The sequence below is a fragment of the Musca vetustissima genome, unplaced genomic scaffold (assembly GCF_032173495.1).
Source record: "Musca vetustissima isolate MV318-11 ecotype Yass unplaced genomic scaffold, APGP_CSIRO_Mvet_v1 utg61267, whole genome shotgun sequence".
Taxonomy (NCBI): domain Eukaryota; kingdom Metazoa; phylum Arthropoda; class Insecta; order Diptera; family Muscidae; genus Musca; species Musca vetustissima.
The window spans coordinates 152,409-175,282 of record NW_026880003.1 but is presented as its reverse complement, the minus strand read 5'-3'; the positions used below and the strand labels follow the sequence as shown (position 1 = coordinate 175,282).

The 22,874-nt window shown below is 34.6% G+C and overlaps 1 protein-coding gene across 1 annotated transcript; it reads left to right on the top strand.

The window, feature by feature from the left end:
- Positions 1–1,845: 1,845 nt before the first annotated feature.
- On the top strand, positions 1,846–20,946 carry LOC133325247 (protein kinase 4-like). The gene is made up of 4 exons (XM_061534028.1): positions 1,846–2,849; positions 6,063–6,099; positions 14,157–14,228; positions 20,839–20,946. The coding sequence occupies exons 1-4, from the start codon at positions 1,846–1,848 to the stop codon at positions 20,944–20,946; spliced, it is 1,221 nt and encodes a 406-aa protein (XP_061390012.1).
- The last annotated feature ends 1,928 nt before the right edge of the window (positions 20,947–22,874 follow it).

Here is a 22,874-nt window from a genome sequence, read left to right as displayed (position 1 = left end):
TATGATCCAAACCTTATAAGAGTTCATAAATGATTGAGAATAGTTTTTTGGAGTAGGCAATAGCAAAGCTATCGACCTTTAAACTAATGAATATGTCACAAACAGTAAGCATGAATAAATGTCGGAACTGTACAAAAAAATAAATAAATTGCTTTTCAAATAAAACAAAAACATGACAGAAATGGTGAGAATATAACAATTAAACAAAATTGTCATACCTAAGTAATGAAATTAATATTTACATTTATTGAATTATTGGAAAAAATGGAAATATCATCAAAAAGTTAGATTAATTTACAGGTATTGGTTTTAATATAAATACATATATAGAATTCATCAAACATTATATTCAATAAACTATTTTTAAATAATTTTAAGTTATTTTTTCAAACTGTACGATATCATGTTCACTAATTAAGCCTCCTGCGTTTCACAGCAGTTTACTTTTGCATGGATAGCGGCTAATGGGTTAACCATTCCTTTTGAATACCTTCAAGTAGATTAAGAAGAAGCTGCAAGGAAGTGTTTTTCTATTTCGGGATTAAATTAAAAGGAACAATAAATTTAACAAAAAGTCCTTGCAAATCGGTATAAAATACACCGTGCGCCACTAAAAGCAACCCTACCAATGTACAAAAGAATAAAAGTCTTTGCAAAGCTAAAAGTGCAGAATATTTAATTGGCAAATAGTGTCAAAAGTCTAGTGATTTCTATGCATCATATAAAAAATACGTGTGTTTGTGTTATTTACGTCTCCGAATGACGTATGGTAGTAATACGTAATATCAATTCAAAGTGATGAATCGTTCTTCTTCTTATTCGCATAATAATTTGTTATTTTTATTTACAATTCCCTAAAATCTTATTGGATTGCCTTCAAATAAAGGCTGGATAAGTGGGAATGCAATCAATGCATGCCAATAACTACCTAAATGCTATAGCAGCAACAACAATGCAAATCAATGTACAACTTTCCAATGTGCAAAAAACGAAATGTCAGCCATGAAAACATGAAATGAATGCAAATCGAGCAAATCGAGAAAGAAAAACAAAATGTTGACAAATGCTAGTGTATGTGTTTTTGTAAATTAATTAAATTCCTGCGTAAACGGAATGCGATAAATTAAAAAAAAATCAATTAAAGCCGGTGCATCGTCGTGCCATTGGTATACTAGGTCATAGCCAGCCGAATGCTATGAATCCTTAAGAATAAAAACAGCTGTTTTCTTGGAATGATAAGTGACAGTATCTACAATAATAACAACAACAGCAGCCGCGGCCACAATACATAGCTCAACTAACACAACGGCAAATTGTCAAGGTTATCGGGACAAACTAAAGAGTTAAGAAGAACAAGCAGAGGTGGAACAGCAGAGTAAAGTTAGTAGTAGTCCACTGTGTTCACGCATTATAAATGCAAACATTTGCAAAAAATTACAAAAAATATATATAATAAAAATTGAGTGTGTCTGTGCATGTAAAACAAAAAGAGAGAAATTGTTGTTGAATGAGAATAAATGTGGGCTAGTTTTTTATTTAATTAAAAATAATTAAACTTGTTCAAATCGTAAAAGCTAATGTGATATTTAATGGGCCTAATTAGAATATTATTCTTATTTGATTTTAAATAAAACGAACATTTCGTAAAAATTGCGGGTGGTGCAGTGTTGTTACACATCTGCTTTACATTTACAGTTGACTAACTATACACACGGCAAAAAATAATGAGAAAGGGCAGTACAAGGACAAACACTGAGTGAAAGTCAAACTGAAAGTTAAAAGTGAGCAACAACAAACTGAACGACTGAACTGCAGACCCCCTTGCCGATTGGCGGCCAATTTGAAATGGATACGCAACAAGTAATGTTGCTGCCACAGCCGCAACAGCAATCGCCTTTAACCGCCACTTCCACGCTGCAACAAGTGGCAATGCCTACGTCCCTGAACCAACAGCCTACACCGCATCAGCCTAAATGTGCAATTTGTGGCACAACCCAGAAACTATTGCGATGTGCAAAATGTAAATGCATCTATTATTGTTCGACAGATCATCAGCACCGGGATTGGCCAACCCACAAACTGGAGTGTCGACAGCTGGCCAAGCAACGACAGAACAATCAACGAATGCAACAGTTGACCAATGGCTGTAGTGCCATTAATATTAACTCGAATTTTACATCCTCCACAAATCCCCAGATGACATCTGCCTGCAACAATGCCTCGTGGAATTCATGGTCCAATAATTATCCCAATCCCGCCAATAACCTGCAATATTCTCAAAACCCGGACGGGTCATTAATTCTGGGTACAAATGAAAATGAAATAATGCACACGAAGGCGGAGACGGTAACACAGAATTCCAATTCAGGTGAATATATGGGTAATTTTGTAAATTCAACAACATCCAATCAGCTGCACGCTATGCAGCAGGGTGCAGGAGATCCCATCATGTATAATAATGCCGCATCGGCTATTGTGGATAATAATCATCAATTGGCCGGTATGACATCGTATTATGTGAATGCGGAATCGCAACAACAGCAACAACAACTTCAGCAATCACAAAGTCAATTACAACAGCAGCGACAACAACAGCAGGCGTATTCCGTTCCAATTGAATGTCAACAAAATGTAATGCAACAACAACGACAACAGCAGCATCAGCAACAACAAATGTATGTGCCTACTCCTCCTTCTCATCTACAACCACACCCGCAGCAGCAACAACAACATCAAATGCAGCAACCAGTGCCACAGTTTAGCAATCATTTTGTCAATCAACATGAAAAAAGTTCGAGTTATCAAATCGGTGCTGCAAGTGTTGGCGATAACCTTGTCGAGAATGTCAAGTAAGTACCAAAAGTGAAATGAATTAATTTGTTGAGAATCTCACAATTCTTGGGTCCTGGCACATTAAAGGCTCAAAAAATGCATAAAAATGGTAACAAAGCCAAACATACTGTTATGGCTCTTGGTCGTCGGTATGCAAAAAAATAACTTTCAATTTATTTGCCTAGGCAATTTTACTAAGGAAGAAAAACTTTAGTCAGGATTCTTATATACACATTCGCGGATTTGTGTGCAGAAAACAGAATTATTCAGAACTATCAATCTACGCTTGGTAAACTCGCTTGCTTCAATGTGTGATAATTGTAAGTTATATGTATTTTAACCCAGGTATGCCGAGGATGCAAAAGACAGTACACCTGTTATTTTTAAGTTCTATATTTCATAAGCTATCGACTTCCAAAATTCCACTGGGACACCTACATAGACTTTCTCATATGAACAGATGTCAATATCTGCGACGCGACTATGGGGCCAATATTGGCTTACGACGGTATACATTTTTCTTCTCCCAATGGAACCCTTGCATTTTCTCGCGATTTTTTTAATTCACTATGGCCGTGTGGGCATCGATTTAAAGCGATTGAAGTCCTGATAACTTTATACTTTCTGAGATATGGGCCTATCAAAAATGTGTACCAATTAAAAGCGGCTGAAATGTTGCGAAAATGTTTATGAAAGTCTTTAAATCAGTAAGGGAAGTAATGTCGGACGGGACCAATTCATAAATGCAAATTAAAATTTTCTAATTCTATGCTCAATTTTGTACTTTGTGCAATCTGACAAACATGATAAGTTTGGTTCACCATTTACTTAATATCCAAATCTGAACCGATTTCAACGAGACTTTTCATAGGTTTGGTTATACTAATTTCAGTACGGTCTATCGGCCATAATTTGGGTCCTTGGTCCTTTATTTATAATAGGATGAAAATGTGCAAAGGAAACTTGCCACACGTTAGGCTAAACTATCTTCATTTCGTTGTGCAAAATTGTATTCCTATCGTCCCTATTTTTGGTCCTTGGTGCATCATTTACTTAAAATTGTACCAAAATGTATATGAGGACTATATCCAAGTTTGAACCGCTTTCAACAAAACTTGTGACACGTTATACTACACTAACCTCAGTACGTTTTTGCAAAAATTTTGTTCTAATCGTCCTAACTTTGGGTCTTTGGTCAACAATTTACTTAAAATCGAACGAAACTATGCATGGGAGTTTTATCTAAATCTGAACCGATTTCAATAAAACTTGACACACGTTATGTTGTAGTAACTTTAGTACGTTGTGTAAAATTTTGTGGTAATCCACCTAACTTTGGGTCTTTGGTGCACCATCTGTCCATAGGATAATGTCTTAAAACCACGGCCGAAGACCGGCCACTCTGGCCGCGTAACCGGATTTGCCATATATCCGTGCGGGGATACTTTGATCTAAAAAGTTGCCAAATAAAGTGATAGATCTATCTGTGCTATATCTATGGCAAAAATATGGCCCGTTATAATAATGATGCGTAATGAAAAAATTTAATCTTGCCAAAATGTTGTGCTGTGTTTTCACATGATTTGTTCCGCATATTATAATGACTCACATGACACTCAACACTTTCCCAAAGTATTAGCTGTTACAACAACAACGAGAATTGGAACATCGCAGGTTAATTCCAGTATATCTGGGGTTATTACTTTGGTGGGTGGTGAGTTAACCTAACGCCGTTAATTGAAGTCATGAGTCATTATAGTTATTTTTAACCCTTTCAGTGTCAAAAAATTTTTGTCGGAATAAAAATTTAAAATTTTGTATTTAACCCTTTGACGTATTTCTACGAGTCTGACTCGTGGTAGAATTTCTGTGTCTAACATGATTATGATTCGATTCTCATAATAATAAGAATAAAACTAGTTGATGTCGTGCACAACATTTAATCTAAAATAAATAGTTTTATTACATGCATTCACATTTCGTTTCGTTTTGCGGCTGTTTTTAAGCATCAAAACCGGTTTACTTAGTGCAAGTTGTGTGCTAACAGTTGGAAGCGAACTTCGTTGCGCTAATTGATACGTCAAAGGGTTAAAATCATATAAAGGGACATAGTTTAGAAAAAATAGCAGTTGTCATTTCAACCCTCGGCCAGTTTCGTTTGTTTTTCAGCAAAAACAAAAACATCAATAGTAACGGTACATAGGATAACCGAAAAATCGCAAAGAAAGAGAGTACTTTTAAATCCCGAATATATTCGACAAAAACACTGAAAGGGTTAATAGTCGTAAGATCCATCACAAATTCCGAAACATTTCATAATTATCAGATCGTGTCAATAATTCTCTACATCCACTTTACACTGTAGAGCACTGACCTGTTAGACATAAATTAAAGAAATTTGTTGGATAGTAAAAATATTTTTCAATTAATTTAATTAGTAAAACTTACCGACTATTTTTTCAACAACAAGTATTTCTTTACTAGAAATGTCATGTTTCCATGAGAATTCATTACAGTCTGGACATTAATAGAATAAGATGCCAATTTTTAGTTCACCTTTCTAAATTCTATAGTTATTTATTTGTTTTATTTTCAATTTTTACGTCTGGTCGTGTTTGGTTTATGTTATCACTTTGAATTTTTGTTTATTACTGAATTCGATTGCAAACGGCGATTCAAACACAGAAATTATTAGTCGGCACTTTAGTGCAAATATTTATCAAGAATGTTTGCCGTAGACAGCAGGTGACAAGAGTATTTAGTGCTGGGATTTTTAAATTATTTGATGTATTACTAAATAGGGTGATGGAAAAAGGCATGATGTGTAACAAAAATTTATATAAAAAGTTTTACTTTTCATTTTTATCTCATCTTTAGTAAATTTGAAATTTGTGTTTAAACATTTATTTAATTAAAACCCAAGGTATTTTGAAATTAATAACAATGATTATACACTTGTTGTTGATTAAAGCTCATCATGGGACTAATTTTGTTTACCATCACACACCACCTGTACACATTTTTTACCTCACTTAACGGATTGATAGTGACAAATATTAGTTTATAATTTGCCTTATTCACCAGATAACAGATACGTGAGCACTTGAAGCTACCTACCGTCACATCAGATTTTATTTGACTCACATTTTATGGGTTTGACTTTGCCACCTCTGTGACTGACAACAAGTGTATTTTGAAATATTTGAAACATATTTTCATTTTACATTCAGTTCAGTTCGAACCAAAACGCAAGAAGAAGAAAAAGAAGTAGATTTTCAAGAGGAATAAAAATAAAACATATGTTAATTTATGAGTCGAGTACACGAAGGGAAGCAGAACAACAAAAAATAAACAATCGACTATTTACCCTACGATTAGATTACAAATTATTTGTCGTCTTTGCGTTTGGTCTCTGTTTTTTCGGTTCTGTATTTGGAATTTATGAAAGCCAATGATGATGATCATCGCCGTAGTCGTCGTCACATGCAATTGAGTTGAGGTAAAGAACGCATTAACGCTAACTGCTACGTGCGGGCACACTTCGAAAATAGGTACTTAAAAGATAATACACTCACACAACACCACACATTCCCGCCATCCCTCCCCCAAAGAAAACACCGCATTCCTCAAATAAGACTCTGGGTATAAGACTTCAATGTTATTTGTTGTTCTGCTTTGCGCTGAAATGCAGAACATCTACATCCACACAATTGTGTTTAGAATTGTTTGGGGATTGGTATTGTATTTACCTTTTGGAACAACTGCAACAACAACTAAAAATACACAATGACGATTAGCTTCCAGTGAAATTGAGAATGCACTTCAAAGTGTGATAATAGATATTGTCAATTGACTTGATTTATTGACTAATATTTTTTTATCTATTTTTAGCAATGAAAAAATTAAATATTGACTATTCTGTTATACTCAATTGCATTTAAGAATATTTTGTATTGCAAGGACACGTGTCTGAAATTGTCATTTTATCTTAGAAACATTAAAATAAAATATACCAAAACGCATCGCGTTTCGGGTTGTTAGAGAATAAAATACCTATTGGCAGAAAATGTTCAATGTAGGTCTATCTTTTTTCTAACGGATTTTAGGTGATCTGAAGGCCAAACTCTTGGTTGGAATGGTTGATATTTAATATTTTGGCGTTCCTTTTCTTATTTTAAAAATAACGAGGCATCGAGTTTCATAAAGTTTACATCTTGATATGGTTACGTCCAAATTTATTTGAAGACAGGTGAGTGGATTTTGGCATGGAGCAAAACGGGACGACGGTATTATATTTTTAACTTAGCTTATTTGAGTTAAGTGATCTCTCTTACTCCTCAAAAATTCCTCTCCCGCTTTATATGTTGCGCATTTGACATTTCGAAGAAAGTTGATATTTCTTCTAAAAGGTATTCGACAATCGCCAATTATCCACATGAAGACCGTCGTTCTGCTTCTGAACGAGTCTCTGAATTTGATCTAATTCACCATTCCTTCCCTTCCAAAGCTGCTCAAGCTCTATAACTGCGACTCCTTTTTTCCACATTTTTGGCCGTGCATACAGGGTATCCTCCAACAAATTGTAGCCATTTATGATTTTCATTGCTTGGTCAATGAAGGCTATCTGGTATTCTGGTACCATACGTCGAGTTTTCGACGTATCTTATCGTGGTCTTATCGTGGCAACCTTCTCACTGTCCTTCTTGGCCACTATCGAAAAAGCCTGTGGATCAGACCCTGAATGTTCCAGTGAAATCGTATCAATAGGTCCGAGTTTCGTCTTCCCAATAACCACTTCCTACTATCCCTCTTGGCTACTACCGAATTATGCGAGACCGAAGGCTGAGCTTACACATTGGCTACTTCTGCCGGCTTTGTGGCAGATAATTGTGGCTACTACAAAAACTGAAATGAATCCACCGACAAAACCAAATATGGTCGATGCAATACCCATTCACCTCAGGAAATATCTTCATAATCTAGAGAAAGAGTGGACCTCTCTTTCACATATAAAAGTGAAGGTCTAGATCATCATGTCTGAATAACATTCATACAGATGCAGTCACCCAGACAGTAGCACAATACTGTATGAATACTATAGGTTAGGTTTGGGAATGTGCAGTCACTTATTCGGCTGCAACACTCTGAGACCGTCAGGTCCATTGTGATCATACACGAAAAGAAAAAGATATGGAGAGATCTATGAGGGAGAAAAGAAGAGGAGGTAGAGGGAGATGAGAAGCTTATAAGAAAGTATGAGAAGGTAAGTATGAAATAGTATCGATGGCTATAGAGATCGGACAGAAGATATATTGCGTGTCAGAATTGGAGTTTCCCAGCTACTTTAGGTTTCTAATTATGCTGTAGATTAGAGCAGGTTCCGTTGTTGAGAAGAAACTAAGACTCGGTGGAAAATGAGCACTTTCCTGAATTTGGATACAGACAATTTGAAACTACACCTTTTTTCAAATGTTATTCAAAACATTTCAATTGCAATTCGAGAATTTCATTTGTAATTCGAGAACTTAATTTGCAATTCATAACATTTCTCTTGTAATTCGAGTATGTAATTGGTGATTCAAAACATTTCATTTATAATTATAAATTTTTCATATGAAATTCAAAAAATTCCATTTGAAGTTTAAAGAATTTCATTTGTAGTTGGTATTCTATTTGCAATTTGTAGTGTTTCATTAGAAATTCAAAGGAATCCGTTTAAAATTCAATGAAATCAATTCGAAATTCATAACATTTCATTTGTAATTCATCAAATTTCTGTTGTAATTCATAACAATTCATTTCTAATTCTTAACATTTTAAACAAATAAATTGAACAATAAGTGGTGTAGAATTTTTTTTATGTAGTGAAAAATAGTATTAAAAAACAAACTAACACACACACACATATTTATATATATATATATATATATATGGGCAATATTGCCAATTTTTTAATATTCCATTTTCAAAAAATCAGCGTTTTTGTTTTTGTGGCACATCAATTATTTTTGGTACACATATAGAGAAAAATTTTCTGACTCCGAAACCGTTCGCGATCAAATTTTTGGTTGATGCGCGCAAAAGTTATCGAGGTTTTAATTTTGAGTATAAGAAAAAAATCTTAAAATTACGCCGATTATTATATTGACCAAAAACGTTGATATATATCTTCCTCCATAAAATAAGAATATGAATATATTATAATAATCACGATAAAGTTGCACATATTCGCGAAATATGAGAAAAATAACAAAATATAGCAGATTACATCAATATTTTCATTATATTAATGACATACACACACCTAAAAATTAATTTAAAAATATCTACATAATCTAAGCACCATGATGAATCAAATGATATCAAAATCGCACAAGTCCGTGTAGCGGTTTCTAAATCAAAGCGACAACAAAACAAGATATTGAGGAAAAATATTTGTTTTTGGTTCGAAAAAATAATGTCATCATATTTATTTTTTTAAATGTATACAAGAAATTTCAGAAAAAAAATGTTGGTGTTATTTTGCTATTTTACCCGAATTTCGCCGAAAAATTTACATATATAATAATAATCACTTTTTGTGTATAAGTATACGCCTTGCGGATTATATCAAGACCCTTCCGATAAATCTTAGAATTCTATAAATAGGAATAAATCTTAAAATAAAATAATATTTTGAAATATACATTTTAAATTGCGTGTAAATCGCGTAATTCTCAAAATCATTTGATGCGCATGCGGTTTCCGGGAAGTACTGAAGTTTATCTTTCAATCCAAATATATTTTGCGAAATTTCATTTGACGGCTAAGATGTGCCACACGTTACATTGAAGTACCCAAAAAATCGTAAAACGCGAATAATTTCCGAAATCTCCATATGCCATTAACGCGCATCCGATTTCGGTGTGCACCCTAAAAAATACATCGATCTATACCGATTTCAATGTGGTCCATTAAGAACCATGGATGTGCCATCACGATCTATTTTTGAGATAAATTGCGTACATCTCTCTTTCGGCTGAAGTTTTTAAAGTTCTCTTTTCGAAAAAGATCAAAATCCGTATGAGGTCATTTATTGAAGCGGAAATGATCCACAGAAAACTCAAATAAATCCGCGATATTTTCAAAAACATTTTTTGCCAAATTTCGTGTTTTTGGAAGGCCAGTTCCCGCCGTTCTAGTAGATGGATTTTCACGAAGAAGATTTTATATCATCCGAAACGTAAAAAACTTTATTGATCGCGGGTACCCATATCATTCAGTTAACAGATCTAAAAATTTGGCCCGAAAAAAAGGTTTTTTAGAAATTTGATCGCACAAAATTCGCAACTGAAGCTGTGCATACTACATACACAAAATACATATCAAATTACGCAGATTCGCGACTACATTAATCTTATAATCGATTTTTAGAAATTCATGTTTGCGTATTAAAGCTAGAAGTAAAATTAAAAAAAAAAACACTCAAAATCGAGCTTCAAAATGTCAGCATCATTTAAAGGTAGATACAGTTAAAATTTTGAAAAATGATACATAAGCCATTTTATTGGCTTCTAGATTTACTTTGACACGAAGACCGTGCAATGAGTAGCTTAGTCACAAATCGATAGAGAACATAAAAAAACTGGTTCGCCTCAACCTGTTTTTACACATTTTTTTACATTAAAGTAGACACAGCTTCCACCAAAATAAAGTTTGGGGGTCAATATCATGAACAGTTTGCAACGACAGATCAATTAACCCAAAACTATTCACTTTTCTTCATATACTTAAGTAGTTCCCGAGTTATAAGGGGGTGAACCTCCGCTTCAGCTATGTTAAAAAATTGGCAATATTGCCCATATATACAATTTACAATTTTTAAAATTGAATTCATTGAATTTCAAATAAAAATATACCAATTACAAATGAAATTCTTAAAAATTAAGATGGAATTTTTTGAAGTGCATATGAAAAGTTTAAAATTACAAACGCATTGTTGTGAATTGCCGATTAAATACTCGAAGTACAACTGAAATGTTATGAATTGCAAATTGAATTTTCGAATTACAAATGAAATTCTCGAATTGCTATTGAAATGTTTTGAACAATATTTGAAAGAGGTGTAGAGAAACAATTCATTTCATTTAGAAATATGAAAGATAAAATAAGGTGGCGATAGTTAAATAAACCATTTAGATTTTTTCAGCCATACCTATAATACATATTTATAACGGATTAAATTGTTTGTATGAGGATGATTAATGGCACATGTGTGCGTTTACCTGATTAATTGCTTCTTAAAATCACAACTCATTTGGTGAAATTCAATAGGTGTTCCTTGGAATATGCTGAGCACTTTTGTGGTCACGTCACCTTATCATCTGCAAAGAGTGTCACGTACAGATTAAATAGATTATAGCAGCGGATGACGTTAAGGTAGATTTGCAACAAAAACAACAACTAAAGAAGATTGTGACCATAAAGTGTGTGACCTTCTTAGATGAGAATCATCTTTTCATTAACGACTATTGACTCTAAGGAAAACATCATTTATGGTGTAATTTATTAAGGACAGGTTTATTGCACCTTTGGAGTTCCCAAGTGGCATGCAAAACATCATATATGAATGTTTAATACTGTAAATGTTCAATATTTTTAATAAAATTAAACAAATCAAATGCACATTTGGTATTTCAGTCAATCATAAGTTTTTTGCTCGCAATAAGACCTACATTGCAAATATGAATTTCTTGGAAACCCAAATTACAAATAATTACAGGTATTTTTATGAACATTTTCGTTAAATGTACGTGATTTTGTAAACATATCTGTATTTTTGTCAATATATACATATATATATATATATATTTGCATGTGTCATTTGAGATGACTAACATGAAAATTGGATTAAAAAATTATTTTCACTCCACGTAAGAATCTGACGATTTTAGTTATGGGTGTGTGCTGTCATAGTTCCTTAGAACAATACATTTGGTTGTTATCCGGCTGATATTTTCCACTTCAAGCTGAGTGACTGCTCATTTTTCTGAGGGATGAATAAGTGTAAGAAAATAACGCGTACTAAATTAAAACAAGCAGATGTTTGTTATGTGACTCTCACTTGATCCGGGATTAGTAGGAAGGGATTAGATGGATCACCACGACTTCGTAACAATGTGACTGTCTTAAAGTGGTACATAATATTTACATTTACAAATGCCTTCTTAGACATGAGTGTTGACCTCGAAATTTCTAGAAATTTCCAGTAGAGCTAGAATTCTTAAATTTGGAATGATGGTCACTGATGGAGTTTAGGATAATATACCGAAGGGTTTTGAAAATTCAAACTAAAAGTATCCCAAAAGTACTAAAATGTACTAAATTTGGTACAATATCGTTGCATGTGGACGGATATAGAAATTTCGAATGTGAATCAATGTTAAGGTTGTTTTGGAAGTGTGTACACATGTATACGAAAAGTACTACACAGTAATAAATTTGGTACAATTTGGTACGTCAAAAACGTCATATTCCTGTATAAAATGTAACAAAATTAATTTATTTCAATAATATCACCATAAAAAAATATAATATTTTTACATATATCCGTCTATTCCTTACTACACCATTTTCACATGTTATTCAAAACATATCAAATGTAATTCGAGAATTCCATTTGTAATTCACAACATACAATTTGCAATTCGATTCCCAACATATCAGTTGTGATTCGAGAAATTCATTTGTAATTCATAGAATACCTTTCGAAATTCATAGAATTCTATTTGAAATTCATAAACTTTCATTTAAAAATCTAAAGATTGCATTTGAAATTCATAAAATTTCATCCTGAATTTTGGAATCAAGATTGCTGTTGTAGTATAGGATTGAGGTATGGATGTAGGTTTGCAAATTTGTAGAGCTAGATTTTTGTTGCGGTTAGAATTGGAGTGTAGTGATATGGAATTAGTTTTGAAACACGAACAAATTGCAATTATGGTCGATATTGACTTGTGTATGTCGTTTTCAGTGAAAATAAAATAGTATATTTAGTTACGGGCATATTCTAATAAAATTATAAATAAAACATTATGAGCTGTTGTTTGGACGCCAGTTGACATTGCCACCAGCTTCACAGATGTGCTAGGACCTTCAACAGCTTTCTCCTTCTTTGAAGGGACTACCGTGGTGGTCTTCGCACTAGGTCTAGGAATCCTTTCAATCAAGAAGTCCCTCGAAATATCATTCGGATAGTTCCTATAGAATTTTTGAATGAATTTTTTTGAGGGATTGAGGTCGACCATGGCATAGCTCTTACCATGGCAAGTACTCGGCAACTAAGCCCGAATGATCTTGTTGAGGCGCCCAGGTATCAACAAGGCTCAGCACGAAGTCGCATGACACTCCAGCGTTAGGGGGTCACTTTAAGAGGTATTGTCCCAGACCTTTGGGATAGGTAGGCGCTATTCTCGCCTCGTAAGCTCAGACACTCGGTCATTTCCACCGAGACTCCCCCTGAATCAGCTAATTGTTTGCGACTGTTTATTTAGTATTCACAGTTACCCAATGAATAGTATTGGACTTCGCACTATCCGCAACCTGTGGACGCGCCCGTTAGCATTCAGCTCTGCTCCCCAAAGTCGGAAAACTTAATTCAAGTTGGAAGATGGGGTATATCGGTCCACTCCTTCTGGTACCTCCCCCACAAAATGGTAAAAATTGTGCCAAAAATTAATTTTATAACATTCGAACGGGCTATCCGATCATGTTCAAAGATGGGACTACTTGGTCCACTCCTTCTGGTACCTGCCCCACAGTGGGTCAAATTTCAATATTTATAAATCCAATATCAGGTGAATGTATTGTCCGATTTGAAACAAACTTTGTACAACCTATTATCTTTACAGAGCCTAGATCAAGTCCGAAGATGGGAACCATTGGCTCACTTCTGTAGGTCTATTCTGTAACTTTTTAACAACATTCGATATTGTTTATTATACAACAATTTCATTTGTTTGTTTTATTGTTTTTACAATAACAGAAGAAATTTAAACAATATCGAGTGTTGTTAAAAGTTACAGAATAGGCCTACTGGTACCTCTCCCAAAAATGTTCAAAATTTTAATTTTTTAGTGCTATAAACACATTAAGCTTGGATTTTTTGAAAAAAAGAAAAAAAAATAATAATTAGCCATTATTTCCCGAAGTAAGGAGAAGAAAAACATCTGCTGTGATTTATAAAAAAAATTTTTTGTACAATTCTCGTACACAACCAAGCACATAAATAATTTTCTCCAAACCAAAATTCTGAACATATCAACTATTTTTGTCTATACACACAGCTCCAATATGAAGAAAACGATGTTAACAATACACAAACCACATATCCGGAGCCCCGTGTTTCCGGTAAACAGGTGAGTGGGTTTAGGTCTGAGCTGATCAATGGTTTGTGTGTGTGTTAGAGTAACTGAGAACGAAGAAAACAATAAATAAACAAATCAGTGTCACTAGTTACCATAACTGAAAAACATTGGTTTGGGAGGACACTTCATAGGTCGGCTGATGTTATTCTTCTGCCATGGATGGACATCTGCATTTTTCTTAATATTGTTCAAGCATCGTGGAGAGGAATAACGCCACAAGTATATTTTTATTCTGTAGAAAAAATAAAAGCGGCACTGTCCTCAGTATGGCTAGCAAATATTCAGTTAGATTTTATTCAGTTCTTTCCCGAGAGGTTGGCCATATTGCTAACATCTGTCACTTTCGCCCGCTCTGTTGATTGTTTCCATCAGTTGGACTCTCACTCGAACCTCTTCCGTTCAAAACTATGTCTTAATACAGATTCTCCAATGTGGCAAAATATTGTTGATATGTGGTTGTTATTTGCTATTATACCATGCCTGTAACATAATTAAATTTGGCCTTAATATTTTTTTAATGCGAAATTCTTGAAATGTATTTTGTTCTCTCAATAATGCATTCAAATTTGAATAACATTGTTTGTGTGTTGACATACATAAATAATTCAATTGTCTTTTTGTGGTTGGTGTTCTGTTTTTCTTTTTTTGTTTTTCATTAATTGCATTCCACCACCAGCAACAACAACAAAGGTGAAATACGGTAACAAACAACCAAAATAAAAATTAAAAAACGTCAAGTTATCGAAAATTTAGTGCGCATTTAAAAAAATATCAGTTGATTTGTTATAACACCGGCGCGTGCTTATTTCCGAAAGGGGGGCTTGTTCGTTCGTTCGATTGCATTTGGTTGAAGTTGAGTGCATTCCAAGAAGCGCTATCTCGTCTTACATTCATTGGGACTGAGTTGAAGTTATTTGTTTTGACACACACACAGCTGGGTAATGCATTGTAATGTCATTAGTTGGCTTATAGCATTTGTTGTTAATGTTTGTTGTATTTATTAAGGCCCCATAATAGTTTTGAAAATTCCCCCTAAAACGTGGGGATTTTTTTTTCATTTCAATGCAAATTGTGTAATTTTCGTCAATCAGTCATTATTGGTTTATTGATTTTTTTCGTTAATATTCGAATATTGAAAATGTTCTATGTCCTTCAGAACAATTGGCGTACCTGACTGGAGACAAGTACGCAAAGTCCAGTTGTAGTGTGTTATCTTCCCCCCTCATAATTGTTTATCTTTGTAATTATTGCGATGAGAACACAATGATTATTTCAAAATGTTTAGAATTCTCAATACCATATGTGTGCGGTTTGTTTGCTCATGGTGGGTATATTAGATGGGGTCGTTGTAATAAAAACAAAATGTGTTGTAAAAAGGCAAGTGTGATTTAAATTGCCGTCTTGTCGCAAATAAACGTCTTATTCATCAAAATTATCGATAGGAAATCATATTTACAAAGACAAGTAGACACATAACTCCTTTTATCACCAATTCCGGAATGGCCCATTTCCCAGGTTGCAAAGATCTGGATACCATCAACATTCGAGTGTGATGGCATTGTGTGTGATTGGCGGCTGTGTATCGGGATGTTCTTGGCAAGGTGGTTAGCAAAAATAAGATACGCTGGACAGTCAACACTTTCAAACCATATAAATCACCTGGACCAGACGGTATAACAACGGCGATGCTTAAATTTGAGAAGATCTTTACGGCGTGTCCGACTCTCACGTGTGAGCCGGGTCTATTGAACAAGGTTAAGGTTACATACATTCCCAAAGCGGGAAAACCACTGTGCACCAAAGCACCTTATACGCTGTCACGTTGGACCGAGGCTAACGACCTTGGAGTTAATCCAACAAAGCCAGAAATGGTAAAGTTCATTAGGAAACGTAAGTTCGATGCTTATGGGCTGTCAATTTCGATGGAAAAGGAATTCTGAGAAGAGGGCGAAGAGAAAGCAGATTGCACTCTATACATGCAAGAATTTCATTGGGAAAAGTTGGGGGATAAAACCACACGGTGGTGAGGTCCATTCTATCATATTGATCTCATGTCTGGTGGCACTCCATACGCCAAAAATCGACATCCAACAACCCAGACAAGGAACAAAGAGTAGCCTTGCTTCTTATAACTTGAGCCGCGAGGAGCTCTCCCCAGGCTGCTCTGAACGCAATGCTGAACTTAAGGCCTCTGGGTCTCAGCTGTGTCAGGCAGCACGTAGTACCCTAAGGTTGCATGAACAGAATCTTTGGCGAAATAGTGCTTATGGGCATGGATGTATCCTGAAATAGCAAGGTATCACATTGAACCAAGATGGAAGAAGGTACAGGGACTGGCGTCTACTGTTAAAGGCTAGGCCTTGAGCTTCTCTACAAGTTGGATAGTAAGTGTAAAGATTTGGAAGGCAGCAGAATTGATAAAAAGTCTGTGTGAAGAGATCGCTAAACTGGTGAATATCTTCGTGGAGGGTCAAGCGGCTCTTAAAGCTATCAAATCCTATAGCATCAAGTCTGAGGTCGCCATCGAGTGTAGAACAGCTTTGGAAACACTTACTAACAACAATCGGCAGTGCTGGGCACCAGGAAACTGTGACACCATGGGTAATGAAAAAGCAGATGAACTAGATATACGAGGGTTTCAATCCTCAGATGTAGCAATCGCTGGGGCGTTCTTTGACGAAAGAGCCAATGCACCAATGCACAAATTTGGCACATCGAACTTAGGTGCAATGTGTCTGGATCTAACTGGCCAATGTCTGCCAAAAGACAAAACTCACTGTTGAACCTGAGCAAAGTTGAAAGTGTCTAAGCTTTTATTCAACTATGGAACCTGTTTTATCTACATCAGAAATCTGAAGTGGTTGGGATAGCGCAACCTGAGTACGTAATGTGTTTTTGTCCAAATTTCTACAACGCTTATTATCTTGATTAGCTTCTTAGATGGAATTGACAGATTACTCCCGTGTTTGAACGTTATATTGTTTGCTTCAAATCGGAATCTCCTTTCGAATGATATCATAAAATAAATTTTCAGCAAAATTTTTGAACGTTTTATGGTGGATCTACCAGAAAAAGCGGACCTATATTTCCCATCTTCGAACCTTATCTAGGTTTGGAAGAAATACTAAAGTTTTAAAAGTTTTCTATTCGAGAATTATTGTGTACCCTAGTCAGCCAGCTAGATGAGCGAACATTTGTAAATCGAGTCCAAATTGTCTGAAACGGATTTGGTCCCAAGAAACACCAATATTTCGATGTGGCACACTTTTGACGTAACATCATTACATAAGGCTGAGAGTATAAATATTAACTTTCCACAAATTCTTCACGAAATTTCAGTATAGCTGTGGAAACATTTTATCTCTAGATTAATAAATACACAATTGATAGCACACATTACGACCCACATTACTGTACTTACATGCATGCTTACACACATGTGACTAACTAACTGACTGGCTGATCGACTGTGCGGTATGTATGAAAGTTGTAAATTATGTTTGCTTGATTGATAGGAGGATAGATTGTTCTTACTTTTCAACACAACAACAAAAAATAATGTGTGAAAAAAAATAAAAACAACAACAAAAGCACTTTACAAACTTACAAGTAAATAGAGATAAGTATACGGTTAAAATCGGCCGACAGACACTTCGCCAGTCAGCCAGACAGGTTGTTAGACGGACAGACAAGTGCCGAAAGCCGCCACTCAATTACATCACGTAAGCATTCATATGTCATTGTTTGTACATTACATTGGTAGTGCGTGCGGAACACACCATTAAAATCAGTACCCCCTGTCATTACATGACGGACTGTCTGTCGGTCGGTCTACCTACACGCCGCCGCCACCACCACCCCTTTATTTTACTTACGGTAAACATTTTTGGCGTACGTGAAATTTTGAACGGATCTCAACATATTTTTGGATTTTTATTTGATTTTTTGAGTGGAAATCTCAACCGCAGAATCATCGGAAGTTGGGAGCATTATTGAATGACCTTCATATTACAAAAAAAAAAACGAATGTTTGCATTTATGTATGTCGATTTATTGTGAAGAACATATGAACTTCTCATTTAAGGAAGTACTTAAACATAAAACTATGGATATGGTATTTAATTTTGGAGTTGTTTTTGGAGTTGAATTAATAAAATAATATTTAAAGGAAGTGATGATTTTAGATTTGAAGGCAATAAGCATATTTTTGGGCGGAGATGTTTATATGTTTAGATAGTATTCTTTTTTATGAATTCATATAGTGCTACGTGTAAACATGATAATATGTATCACATATTAGGTTATAATGATTAACATTTTCGAGCATATAACAAAGTTAAATCGGTGTTCATATCACAGTTAAATAATTCAGAACTTAGTCTCAGTTTTTGAATACGATATTTTGCAAAACGAATTATTAGAAATCAGATCAATAATTTCGTTGCTTTCCTTCGTATGCAGTCTTAGGGGATTTACAAATGAATTGGAAATTGGCGGAATGGTTATTTAGCCCTCATAAAAATTTCTTTGAGGACCTCACAAAACCACATTATAGGATAAGCATTTAATACGTAACTTCATCTGTAAAGATCAATTTATGCGGTATGAAAAGTACTAAAATTTACTAAATTTAATTTTCAAATTACAAGGCATAATAACTTTATACTGTCTACAACATAAATTATACACTTTTGGAATTATATATTGGACATTCTTCAATATATATTAATGTAAATATTTTTTTCTTTAGGCGTATTCAATGATTATGTCGTTAATTGTCGCTTGATTGATTGTTTACCTGTTCCAACCGGTTCATTTTTTTGTAAATTTTTATGGACATCAGTGTTTATGCCAAATTCAACATATATACCCGGCAAACAAAAGCATTACAATTTTTTCCGTAGGATTATGGGATACATTTAAAAATGTAAGAAGTTCGAAATTGATATACAATTTGAAGATTAAAAAAAACAAAATTCCAGTGTCAGCCTTTGGCTTGCGGCGGACTTCGAATTACACACAGGTTTTATTATTCGTTTTCGCATAATATTGAATTTTTATACAATGAAAAACTTGACCTCCCCCAAGGTTGTGCAAAGTTGGTTCAAATCAGACATTCCATTCGCTTGCTATTGGATTTTAAATATTGAAATATTGAAACCAGAAGGAGTAGACTAATGCCCCGAACTTCGGACTTGATCTAGGCTTGGTAAAGATAATAGGTTGTGCAAAGTTTGCACAAATTTGACCATTTTCTGAAGGATATCATCTCTGTTTACTAATGGGTTTCATCTTCGGACTTTATTTAGGCTAGGTAAATATCATAGGTTCTGCTAATTTTGTTTCAAATCGGATAGTCCATTCGCCTGATATGGGATTTATAAATATTGAAAATGTTGACCCTTTGTGGAGGAGGTACCAAAAGGAGTGGACCAATGGGTCCCATCCTCCTACTTGTTCTAGGCATTGTTGTGCAAAGTTTGGTTCAAATCCGACATTCCATTTGCCTGATATTAGATTTGAAAATATTGCAAATTTTGACCATTTATGGGGGAGGTACCAGAAGGAGTGGACGAATTGGTCACATCTTCGGACTTGCTCTAGTCTTGTTTAATATAATAGGTTGTGCAAAGGTTGGTTCAAATCGGATAGTCCGTTCACCTGATATGCGCATCAGTCGACCAGGCCAACAGGCGTACACACGGACGAACGGACATTTGTAAATCGACTCCAAATTGCCTGAAACGGATTTGACCCAAAGAACTATGGGGTCTAAAACCAATATTTCGATGAGGCACATTTTTGCCGTAGCAAAGTGTATATACCCTCATTAGCCATAAGGGTAAGGGTATAAAAAATGTTTACCCAATGGAGAGGGTGTACCAAAAGAAGTGGACCGATGGTTTCCTTCTTCAGATTTGATCTAGGATTGGTATTACGATGTGGAAAATTTGTATGATTTATAAAGTTGGGTTCCAAGGTGACATTCGCTTGATATAAGCTTTACAGAGTCTTAAAAGTTTTGGGCGATTTTGGAGGGAGGTTATAAAAGGAGTGGACGGATAAGCCACATATTCAAACATTATATATGCAAGGTTAAAGTTGTAGGTTCTGCAAAGTATCATTCGAATCAGATGCTCCGTTCTCATAATATTATAAAATAAATTCTCAGCAAAATTAGCAAATTGTGTGGCGGAGGTACCAGGTATGGTATATTTTCATGCGAAGTTTACAAATAATTGAGTGGACTGATAAGGTCCATTTTCAAACATTATACAGGCTGATTTAAATTTGGAAGAAATATTACTATGTGTAAAGTTTTGGACGAAATCAGTAACTTCCTTCGATATTTACCGTGCGCACAAGCTAGGCGGAGGGACGGACATTTGGAAATCGACTCCAAATTGTCTGAAACGGATTTGGTCCAAGGAAATTTGGGTACTAAGAACAATATTTCGATGAGATGCAGTTTTGTCAATTTAAAGTGTCATTAGCTATAAAGCTGATGATTTTCGTGCCGAACTTATTTTATATTTATATCAAAAGTCTTTTGCAGAAATCATTCATTTATTTATAATTTTTTTTGTAAATATTGCAGTAGGAGAAATTCTCCTATGATTTACCCGAACAGTATGGCAATGATGTGTCGAAAGGATTTGTAGAAATGGTTAAAAAGTGTTTTATGGCTAACATTTGGTTTGCTGGGTAAACATTAAAATGCGTTAACGAAATATGTTTACTTATGTGGACATTTGTAACGAAGGTTTTATGGTATACATATGTACATTGTACTTACCTTTCACTTAAAACATTTTTCGATACTTGTTTTTTAGATCGGCTTTTTAAACCAGATTTTGTACCTTTTTTCTTCTTGTTGTGTATGTCTTATTTTCCTCCATTCACACATCTACACATAATTTTTATTATTATTTATCGCTTATGAAAACGGTAACTGTTTTTTTATTCGCCAACTACGGTTTACAGTTCAGTTTATCAGGCGTTGATGTGGAGAGCCGTTGCCGGATGACGCGCGTTGATGATGACAAAGAGTCATTGTACCCAAACAACATCATAACAATTCGATTCCTCAACAATACCCCGCCTCAAGGCCGTTCGTCTGTCCGATCATCCGTTTATTCGGCATATTCATTCAATATCATCATCATCGCCGTCGTCGCCGCCGACGTCATTTTTAATCGAGTGTCGAGATATGGATCAGTTTTCATTGTTCCTTGTTGTGGGCGAGAAAAAAAAAACTATTCATCAAATGGGAAACAGTTCCCCATTTTTTTGTTGGGTCTCCTTTCTGTTTCCCTCTCGCTCACTTTCTGCCCCTAATCAGTCAGTTTTGATGACATAAGAAAGTACGAGCTGATTATAGTTGTTAGTTGTTGTAGATTTAGCAACAACATTTCGCACATTTTCAGATACATATTACTGTTGTTTAGGGTTGCCAATTTTTTATTTAAAGTAATGTTTTATGTTTGTATAATTAAATTGACATACGAAATAAATAAAATCATAGTAAATTTAAATTTCCATTTTCAACTCCTCGAAACGCATATATTTATGATCGTTTCTCTGTTGAAATCACTATAGAGCTTTCAATAGTTAAAATAACATTTTGTACATATTACTCCTGTTATTGTTATTACTCCTAGAACTTTTTCTATTAAAAATTAGATATCACGGTCCACATTTAGGTATAGCTTTTTATAACCTCCGCCTTATGGCTAATATGGGTAGATATACACTTTGTTACGTCCTATTGTGCCTATTTGAAATGTTGGTAGATTGCCGAAAGCCGTCATTTTGACCGTTTTTCAATTTCAAGTACATATAAAAATGGGTAAATTATGTCACAGCTTTTTAAAATTTGGTGACTTTTAATGTCACATAGAACTACGTTTATTAATCATAGTAGCTGCTTCCTCCCCTCTTTCATTCCCCGTATTCACATGTGCCTAAAATCGGTCATTTTGACCTCTTGTGAAATATTAAATAATCAAACTACTTTTATTATAGTATAAAGTAAATTTGGTATATGGCCAGATCAGTACAACAATATCGTAACCGTTTCCTACTCTAGAAACACAAACGAACACCCAAATCGGGAAAAATAAATTTTATATTTCTAGTCGAGTTCACTATAAGAGTAAACATTTACTCTTTTTCGAACATTTTATCCGCGTTTTTATTTTTCAAAAAAGGGAAACTCGAGAGCCCTCCCACGGAAAATAAATAATAACAACGTTTTGTATGATTGTAAATAATGTAAAAAATATTAAAAAATAAGTTTAAACAAATTTTTTTACACAATAAAAATTCTTTCAGAATGAGTTCATTTTGACAGATTTTAGGCGATTTAGGTGTATACAAAATTCCAGTCTTTCTAGTGTTAAGACTATTTGGAGTCGATTTACAAATGCCCGTCTGTCTGGCCGTTTAGTGCGCACGATAACTCTCGAAGGGATTAACCGATTTCATTCAAACTTTGCACATCGTAATATTTCTTCCAAATTTAAACCTAGTTCAAAGGTGGGAAATATTAGTCCAATCTATCTGGTACCTCTCCCCATAATTGTCAACATTTTGCTGAAAATTAAATTTATATCGTACATACCATTGACCGGCGGG

What these genes read in the sequence shown, in the direction of transcription:
- LOC133325247 (XM_061534028.1), top strand. Translation starts at nt 1,846, where the DNA reads ATGGATACGCAACAAGTAATGTTGCTGCCACAGCCGCAACAGCAATCG. An exon ending in AACCTTGTCGAGAATGTCAA is followed by an intron (nt 2,850 to 6,062) that starts GTAAGTACCAAA and finishes TTTTACATTCAG; the next exon opens with TTCAGTTCGAACCAAAACGC. An exon ending in CGCAAGAAGAAGAAAAAGAA is followed by an intron (nt 6,100 to 14,156) that starts GTAGATTTTCAA and finishes CTATACACACAG; the next exon opens with CTCCAATATGAAGAAAACGA.